The sequence below is a fragment of the Arvicola amphibius genome, chromosome 5 (assembly GCF_903992535.2).
Source record: "Arvicola amphibius chromosome 5, mArvAmp1.2, whole genome shotgun sequence".
Taxonomy (NCBI): domain Eukaryota; kingdom Metazoa; phylum Chordata; class Mammalia; order Rodentia; family Cricetidae; genus Arvicola; species Arvicola amphibius.
This window is the reverse complement of record NC_052051.1, coordinates 73,847,197-73,857,562: the sequence shown is the minus strand read 5'-3', so window position 1 is coordinate 73,857,562 and position 10,366 is coordinate 73,847,197. Positions and strand designations below refer to the sequence as shown.

The 10,366-nt window shown below is 40.9% G+C and overlaps 1 protein-coding gene across 1 annotated transcript; it reads right to left on the bottom strand.

Moving 5' to 3' along the window:
* Positions 1–6,851: 6,851 nt before the first annotated feature.
* Positions 6,852–9,977, bottom strand: Rag1 (recombination activating 1). Its single transcript, XM_038331945.1, has one exon. It carries the CDS (start codon positions 9,975–9,977, stop codon positions 6,852–6,854), a length of 3,126 nt encoding a protein of 1,041 aa, XP_038187873.1.
* Positions 9,978–10,366: the final 389 nt, after the last annotated feature.

Sequence of the window (10,366 nt, the reverse complement as noted above, 5' to 3'; positions counted from 1 at the left end):
TTTAGCAAAAGCCCCTAAGATCCAGGTGCACTGATTCTTAGGCCTACTTTTTAAATCATAATAGTGATATAAATGGTATTTTGATTTTTGTTTACTGAAAATCTCTGTACTGTGCTTTGGTCATATGAGTTAAGTGCTAGTTTTAACTTAATGTTAAATGTAGCTATTTTAATATGTATTTTAACATTTTATTCAAAAATTTCTTAAATGAGAAATGTTATCTAATTTTTATTCAGAATAGCCGTGATAATGTATACACAGAACTCTTGCATCATTTTGTCATGATCTACATGTTGAAGAGTAACTAAATACCAATAAATAAACTAATGCACAAAGGAATTAAATTGTTTTGTATAAGTAGCCTATAGTTGATTTAAAAAGTTAAAACCAAGATCAACTATATCCCACATTTCTGTTCTTTATAAACTTTCAGTCAGCCCCTTGGATTATACCCATGAACATAATAATATATATGTTGTAATGGAGGCTGCTAATTAGTTCCCAGCCGCTTAGCCCCAAAATAATCACACAGAAACTGTGTTAATTAAATTACTGCTTGGCCTATATTGGCTAACTATGTTACATATTAGTTTAACCCATCTCCATTAATCTGTGTATTGCCACATGGCTGTGGCTTGCCAGCCAAAGTTCTGGCATCCGTCTCCAGTGGGGCTACATGGCTTCTCCGTGATTTGCTGCCTTTCTCCCAGCCTTCAGTTTAGTTTTCCCTGCCTACCTATGTTCTGCCCTATCAGCAGGCAAAGGTAGTTTCTTTATTCACCAATAGTATTCACAGCATACAGAGAGGAATCCCACATCATATATGTGTGTGTGTGTGTGTGTGTGTGTGTGTGTGTGTGTGTGTGTGTATAAAACCAAGTAACACAACACACACAAAAAAATATGCCTGTAATCCTGGTACTTGGGAAGTAGAGGCAGGTAAATTGTGAGTTTGATTCTGGCCTAGGCTAGCTACATTGTATCTGAAAAACCAGAAGACTGGCCTTGATAGAAGACAGAACACTGGTAGCATTGTCGCCTACTGTGGTGTTTTTGATGAAAATGGCCCCCATAAACTCACAGGGAGTAGCACTATTAGGAAGTGTGGCCTTACTCGAGTATGTGTGGCCATGTTGGAGGAAGTGTACCACTGGGGGTGGGCTTTGAGGTTTCAGATGCTCAAGCTAGGTCCAATGTCATTCTCTTTTCCTGCTGCCTGCCAATCCAGACGTATAACTCTTTGTTCCTTCTCTAGCACCATGTCTGACAGCATGCTGCCATGCTTCCTACCATGATGACAATAGACTAATCTTCTGAATCATAAGCTATCTTCAGTTAAGTGTTTCCAAGAGTGGCCATGGTCATAGTGTCTCTTCCCAGCAATAGAAACCCTAAGTCACCTAAGACCAAAGTCCTGATTTCAGTACTGTGGTACATTTTCTTGAATTATCTACATGCACTTGAGAAAGGTAAAAAATGTTCCAGCAATATGCTTTTGCCTGAATCACTTTGGGGGTGCACTTTCAATCCCTTCCAAATCAATAGTTCATCCCTTTGAAATTGCTCAGCTGTTGTCCCTCTTCTCCATTAGACTGTTATCATCTCTGGAAACAGTCAAATTTTATTCAGGGCCCAGTAGTGTACAGCACTGACCTGAATATTGCATTATCATTTTAAAAGAAACATGAACATGAGCTTATGCAATGATTTTGGGTTCTCACTCTCAGAAGGTATCTAGTGCTAAGTCCTGGACAGTTTTCAAAATAGTATAAGAATAATATCAAGAAATATGTGATCGATAAAAAGAAAATGTTCATATTCCATGAATGAAAACTCTTAATTTCTTGTACAAAAAAATCACCAAATCCCTCATTGAGGCTTGAAATGATTCTCTGGTTCTATCCCCTTCTTTCCTGAATCTTCTGTGTACTTGAGCCCCATCATTGTTCATCATCCTTTCTCAAAAGGAGAAAAAAAACTAGTGAATGGCACCTGAGGTGAAATATTTGAAGTTGAATCCGGCCTCCACATACACATGTACATATGTGCATATGCTTCTACACACTCATAACCGTATGTCCATAACACATATGGACACGCACAACATTTTTTAATTTCAAGATCCACATTAAACATGGAACCTGCAAAAAAAAAAAAACCAATAAAACTCGTCTCTAGAGAATGTGATGCCTCACTATAGAAAGAGGCCCAGGACAGGGAAGGCGAGGTATAAAAGCCACATCTGTATATACTTGAGCTGTTTGCATAGGAAAGGTTGTCCATGCAGTATCAACTCTTTTCTAACCTGGAATATGTTGATAAAATTACAAAATGGGGCCAAAATGTCTCAAATTTTCTATCTTATATCAACCCTTTGCCGAAGAATTTCTGTGGCAAAGATGGCTTTAAAATGTAGACTAAACCATTTGAAGTGATATACAAAATATATAGAGATCCCTCAAAAAACAAAGAGGGATCTTCGTTGCAAAGGATGACCAAATCATTTGCAACAACAAAAAAAAATGAACTTCTTAAAGACAAAAATGGAAAGACAGTTATAGAAACTGATCAGTTCATTAGACTGTGATCTGACCTCAATATAGAAATACACAGATCTTGGCCTTCAAGTAAATTAGGATATGTGTGCACATACATATGTGTGTTTGTGTGTATGTGTGTCTGTCTGTCTCTGTACATGTTCCTCTGTGTGTGCATCTGCATGTGTGAGGGCGTACACCTGTGTATGAGTGTGAGTGTGAGCTTGTCCACGTGGAGGTCACAGGACAACCAGGGCTGATATTTTTGAGGTTCTCTCCAGCTTTTTGTGACAGAGTCTGTCTGGCCTGAATCTGGTCAAGTAAGTTAAACTAGCTGGCCATCTGAAATTGCCTTGTTTACCTCATCAACATAGTCATTAAGAGAAGATTCCACCACCTGTTTTTTCATGTGGGTTCTGGGGAACAAACTCAGAACCCCTTACATGCAAAGAGCTCCCGCAGATGAGCTACAGGCAGTCAATTACTGCTGAAGAAGGAAGAAACAGTTCTATGTGGTTTTGTTTTAAGGTGGTGGTGGTGGTGTTGGTGGCAGTGATGGTGGGTTTTTTTGTTGTGTTGTTGCTTCAGCTTCAGGGATGAGACCTTGGTCCTATATTCTCAGTCTTAAACACATGAAAATAAGGGAAACACTAATTGTACTCAGTACGTTGTGTGTATGTGTACATGTATATGTGTGTATATATATATATAAATTTGTGTATCTTTATTTTGTTTTATATACATATAAAACAAAGCTTTTATATGTAAAAAACTATGTATATTTATAAAAACAAAAATAAAGACACAAGAAATTATATGTTTGAAGACGGCAATGGAAAGATATAGGAAACATTAAAGGAGGAAGTGAGATTGAAAATTATGCAAGTACAGTGTATTCGTGTATGAACCCCCAAATAAAATAAAATAGGAAACAATATAGCAACAGTACAAATGACACCTGTTATTTTCAAATCTTAAAAGTTTATTCCAAACACTTAAACACAAAATTGTGAATAATAACCACCATAATACTAATGTATAAAATATTAAAATATAAAAATAAGTACTGGAACTCATTTTCTTCCATTAGAAAGCATTTAACAGTTCCTCAAATCAAATAACACATTGCGTCCTGGTGTCTAAACTTCCCTTAAGGGAGAAGCGTAGACTGCTGGAAGTCACTAAACAAAATACATCACTATATGTAAGAAAATAAAGTGAAATACAATATCACAAAATACCTCTGAAAACTAATAACTTTGAGGTACGCTTACATAGATACTTAAAGAAAAAATAAGGAGAAATGGGAAAAAGTATCAATTTTGGCTTAGGATATCCTATCATAGGAAAACTAGAACTGTCATACAATATCTAAAGGCCGACACATATGTAACCAAACACCACAGACCTGTCATCCCAGTTAGGCAGAAGGTGGAGTAGGAGGGTTACAAGTTCAAGGTCAACCTGGGAAAATAATCAGACCTTGTCTCAAAAATTGGTTAAAGAAAGCTAGGGATACACCTCAGAGGTGATACGTTTGCCTAGCCTGTACAAGTCCCTGGCTTACTGTTTAAGTCCTGCCTCCTAACTGTATGGACTTTGACGTCTATGTGAAATCATATGAAACCCATACTTTCAAATCACCCCTCCCACAAAAAAAAACTGTTTTCATGCATACTTTGTGAAAACAAATTGAAACAAAATTAAATTCCAGTCCACCTGAGAGAGAAAGGCATCTTTTCCTGCTGCTCGGGCATCTGTGCGCATGTTTATTAATCCCAAGACACTTCTTAACCTCACACCGACCATTCATCAATTTTCATCAGCTACCATCACCGGTGCCCACAGTGCACCACAGAAGGCTGGCAGGTAGACCTGTGAAACCAAGCTTCAGAGCAGAAAATGCCCTGCACTTTCCCAGACCTCTTCTGTGCTTAAAAAATCCTCCACTCATTGCGGTGAATTTCCCTGGAGTATGTGCCTGCGTTTGCAATGAGCATTGTTAAAAAAAAAAATAAAAATAGAGTATTAAACCGGAATCTCGGATATTGCAATCCCCACGATGGGTGGAGGGGGAGAAATAGCCATCGGCGGCACTCTACATATTGAAATCCTGTGACCAGGTGTTCCTGAGGTTTATAAGAATGTGATCTGATTAGGAGAGTCGGGAGAAGGTGGTGCTATAAATCATGTCCTCGGTCAAATGCTTCTGAAATTGTCCTACATGCTAGCAAGGAGAATTTAATATTGGAAAGTATTTACAGTGCTGCCAATAGACTAACAAAGTGAACGGGGGAAAAGCAGCTACCAACCAGTGCCAGCATGCTCCGGGGAGCAGGATGATGGTGGGAATTTAGCTGTTTATTAGTGCACAGACATCTGTATGGATTAAATAAGATAAAAGGACTGGTGGTTTGGAAGCCTATTCATTACCAAACTACAAAACAAAGAGAGTTTTTAAAATAATACTTAAGCGTGTATATGTTTTTGACAACTAAATTATGAATGTCTTTGATATGCTCCATACACAAAGCAAAGAAAACTGCTGCATCTTTCAATGGAAAACACTAAATTGAATCCCCCTCACGTGCACCAAATGTGTGCCATTTAGGATAATGTCACTGACGCACACTTGACAACTAAATTACAAAGCTCTTTGATATACTGTGTATGAAGACTGACAATTATGACCAATAAAATCAAAGGAAGAAAAAACTAATTAACACTAACATATCATTATGACTCACCAGCATATAAAATCCCATGCCTGCTCTTAAATTGCTGGTGCCTGGCAAATGCTGAACTCCTGAAGACATGAATAGTTTCCAAATAACTGCATCCTCTAGAGGGTTTATGGCTTCCTTAGAGGTTTGGCCCAATTTAGTCTATAAAGGCCTAAGACAAACAGATGACTTTAAATTCTGTCATGAAAGATAAAACTCTCAGGATTATAATCTGTCGTGGTTAGGTGTGAATCCTAATTAAATTCTGATGCTACTGTGTAAACATATATATGTAGTGTGAAGAACACAGAATTAAGAGACAAAAGGCTTTGGTTCAAATTCAAAATTAACTATTAATTATTCCTGTAACTTCAGGAAAATTATTTAACCTCTATTTAATGTTCCCCTCTTCACAGAGCTGTGACAAGGAAAACAAGTGTAAGAAAAAAGTCCAAAAGTGGTAGAAGTAAATAATGTACATATGTTCAGTCCTCTACCTGAACTGGACAAATGCAGAAATTACAACACTGCCCCGCTACTAAAACCTGGACACACTGATTCTGGACAGGCTCATAATCAAAAGAATAACACAATGCAGAAGAGGGGCCTCTATGAAGCCTTCACTTACTCAAATTGACCCATGTTTCATATAGAGAAAATCAGATTGACATTTTCAAAAAGGCATTAAATCTGTTTTTAGGCAGTAAGGAAATATGGATTTAAAAAATTCTGTGACCTTGAGAGTGTATGGAAAAACATTGAGACTATAAATTACTTGTAATTAAAAAGCAAAAATAAACAACCAGAGTTGGTTATAAATAGCCAAGCAAATATGAGTTTATAAAATTTAACAGGTGCGTTCTCTAACTTCATTATTGAAAAGTTAGGATACCAGATGACCTCCTCAACACTGAAGGTGACCATAGTGATGCCATTTATACCTAGGGAAAAAAACTGACTTTTCTGAAACCTGTCTTGATGTAATTTATTTCTGCATAAATGTACCATACAAGAGAATGCACTGAACCCTTGGTAAAGGTCACCATGTCGTACAAATATGGAGCGTTGTTAGAGAACCCTAAAAGGCTCCTTTGAATCTTATAAATCAAATCAACAAATATGAAATTTACAAAATAGTCCTACAAAATATAAAATGGAAAAAAATTGCATTACATCTCAATACAAAACATAATAAATTGAGGTTAAAAAAAAGGCTTGCCCAAGACAAATTCCTTTCCTAGCATGCTCGACTGTTCTTTGACAGCTCTGGCTTGATTTTCATGACACACAGTGCCATGCACACACTGTACATCCTTGTCCCCTGCAGTTACCACTGTTCTCGGTTATTGAGCTTTCAAAGAACTGATTTCTCCTGCTGCTCTGCTGGACTCACTAAAGGGCTCAGGCAATCATCTCATCGACTATCCATCCCTGACCTGGTGACAGCACCTCTGGCCTGTCACTCCAACCTGCCACCCCTTGGGCGGTAAGACTCACACACACAATGATGTGACAGGTGCTGGGAGAAGACCTTGATGCAACCCAAAGGAAAACAAATTTGCAAACACCGCCTTCTATGTGGTGGTCCTACTTAAAACTCCATTGAATCTTGGGTTTCCAGAGAGTCCTCAATACCCAAAGGGTCCCCTAAGGTCTCCTTTGAGTTCATGGTAAAGCCAGAAACTTTTAATGCATTATGAGCGTTCATAAACTTCTGGAGGTATTTAGAAGTATACAGCCAGTGGTGTTTCAGGACATCTTCCATCTCATAGCACTTGGACTGCCTGGCATTCATTTTCCGGAAGCGTCTAAACAGTTTATTACCAGATTCATTCCCTTCACTCGCCCATGCCCCAATAGAGCCATCCCTCTCAATAATTTCAGGGACATGTGCCAGGGTTTTGTGAAAATAATTAGTGATTTTGCCCTCATATCTGTATTTGAACTTGGTAGAGAGGAGCTCAGCAAAACGCTGTGAGTTGAAACTGTACTGGCAGAGGGACTCTGGACACTCTTTAGCAGGACATGATGAGCGCCACACGGGTTTCATTTTCAGGTAGAGGTCCATCAGCTCCCTGAGAGCTTCGTGCCTCTCCTCAGAAGGAATTAGCTCACAAACTGCATCTACAGTCTCTTGGGTCATCAGCTTCCGGGCAAAGTTACCATTCATCCTCATGATTGGTTTTAGGTTCATCCTTTTCCGGAGATGTTTGTCCAGTGTGGCCTGCCATCTCTTCCTTTCTTCTTTAGAGGCATTGGGATTTTTATACACTTCCCCTATCTCCAGTTGGAAAATCTTATAGAATTCAGCTGCGTTGCCAATGTCACAGTGGAGTGCATCTATAGAAGGGACTGTCTCAATGAAAGGTTTGGCAGAAACCCCTTTCACCCGGTCCCGGAGTTCTTCCACGGACTCATGATAGGGATTGGACCGCCAAACCTCATAGCGCTCCAGGTTCTCAGCATGGCTTCTGGTTATGGAGTGGAAGACAAGATTTTGAGAGGCTTCCAGACGAGTGGCATCACAAAGTGTACAGATGTAGACTGAGCCAGAGGCTTCCAGGCCTTCTACTTCCCGGACAAGTTTTTCATCATATCCAGTGCCCCTGAAGATGAATTTGAAAGTCCTGAGGATGCCCCCCATCTCCAGCATTAACTCACTGCTCTTCATGGCCTCCCTTTCAGCAATGAGAGGGCTTAGGATGGCAGTCAGGGTCTCATGGTCAGACTCATCCGCCAGCATAAGACACAACGGCTTGCAACACAGTTCGGAATTAGGCTTGGGTTCCTCAAACACCTTCACATTCTGTGAGCCGTGCTCTATCGTAATTCTCATTATTGTGAATGAAAAGCGAACCGCCTTTTCGGGGACCGCAGGCCCACTGCCATGCTTCTCACTCACGTCCCCCATTCCATCACAAGACTCCTTCACCACGACAACGAAGGGGCCATTTAAGTAGTCATCAAGATCTTGGGATCTCATTCCTTCCAAAATGTCTTCTTCCATGTCCATCAAAGCAGACACCAAAGCAGAATCATATCGGAACCTCTTCGCAATGGTATCCACTGGATATTCATCCACAGAGGAGGCAAGTCCAGACAGCCCATCAATAATGCCAACATCCGTTCTGGAGGACACATTCTTCAGAGGAGGCTGCCACTCAAAGGAGTGGTAGCCTGGCAGAAGGATTTTCTCAGCATTTCGAAGAGCGTGCAAAGGCTGAAAAATCTGCCTCCCTGTGATAGCTTTCACGGTCCTGTACATCTTATGGTACTGGCTGCAGCTGAGGAAGGTGTTGACACGTATGGCCAAGCAAACAGCTGGCTGCAGACCAGAGCCCCGCCCCTGCATGATGGCCTCTAGCTCGTCAGCTTGTCTGTGCTCATTCCTGGCCCTCAGTGCCAGCAGGAACAACGTCAAGCACACAGACTTCACATCCCCACCTTCTTCTTTGTCAGCAAATTCCTTGACTTGAATCTTGAGTTCCCTCAGCCTATGTTTCTGAGCCCTGCGTGTCAGTGACAAGAGATGTTGACGAGGCCGGCCCCCTTTATTAATATGCACCAAAGTCTCTTTGGACTCTTTGTGGCTTGAGACATGGTGGTTATACTTTTCCAGACTCACCTCCTCATCACACTCTTGTGCAGGACACTTCACCATCAGAGCATTCAAGATGTTCAGAAAGGACTTCGCTGGACTCTCCAGGTCAGTAGGGAAGCACGGATATCGGCAAGAGGGACAATAGCTGCCCATGACTTTGAGACATCGGAGAATGCAGATCCTGCAAAATACGTGCTTACAGGTGGTCTCCACGGGGTCAGCCAGAATGTGTTCACATATCTGGCAGGAGATGGCTTTCACAAAGGGTGCTGGGAAGTCCACTGCAAGAAGTTTGGTACTCAGATGAATCTTACTGCAGTTGGAGAGCTTCTTCATGACTTCCTTACTGCTGACCCTAGCCTGAACTCGCTTGCGCTGACGGTCCCGTCTCGCTTGGTTGAGCACAGTTTTTAGTTTCTTGCTGAGCTGCACATTGGGCTGATGCCTCTTCCTCTTGAGTCCCTGGTGGTTAGGCAGGCAGATGTCGCAGGATGCTGTGTGGGGATGCCACTCCATGGTCGTGTTCCTTGGGAAGTAGACCTCACAGGGAGCACTGCTGAACTTCCTGTACATAATGCTCCAGCAGTTGTGGCAGAACTCAGTGGGGTGAATCGAGTCAACATCCGCCTTCACATCAATCCGGAAAACTCTGGCAATGAGGACTGGCCAGGAAGTGACTCTCTTTTCCTTCTTTCGGAAAAGGCTTTGGGTTTTGGCATCCACAGGCCCATGGACTGGGTATCTCCGATTATGCCCATCACCCTTGAATGGATTCCCACAGATGCGGCAGAAGTGTCTAAGCCTGGCTTGGTGAATTGTTTTGTCTCTTGACTTCCCATCAGCATGGAATTTCTTTGAAAATTTAGGGTGTAGTTTCAGTGCTCGTTGAGTTGGAGCTGAATTCTGACCACCAGGCTTGTCCGGAACTACCGGAGACTGCTCTAGGCAAGGGTTCTCCTCCGAGGGACCGTTCTCCTTTTGGGCTTCTTCGGGTGCCTTTTCAAAGGATCTCACCCTGAATAGCTTAAATTTCCACTCAGAAAATTTCATGTGTGGGTGCTGAATTTCATCAGGAGCAGGACTGAGCCTCAGAGTGGGTGGCAAGGACACAGCCATGTCGGCTAAGCTTCCTAAAAATGGTGAACAAAAGTAAGTCAAGTTAAGAAAAATACCAATATCTGATTGCTGTATCTTGGAAATAATTGAGATTGATACATTCAAATTTTCATTCATTAATTCTTTCCAAAAGATATTTACTAAATCTCCTGCTGATAATATAGCCAAGAACAGTCAATTCCTTTTCTAACAGTATTTGGGGCCACTTATACTATATAAACAAATGATTTTAAATGCTGTGTGTATGTAAAATTTAATTCCCTTACCACAAAAAACCTTATCTTTGATGACAATATTATTGAGTGATTAATCTTATTTCCCGATATCCCTGGTGCTCGTTATCCATTAGGTGCTCAGTGGTTGTTGTGAGTAAATGCAATAATCAACTG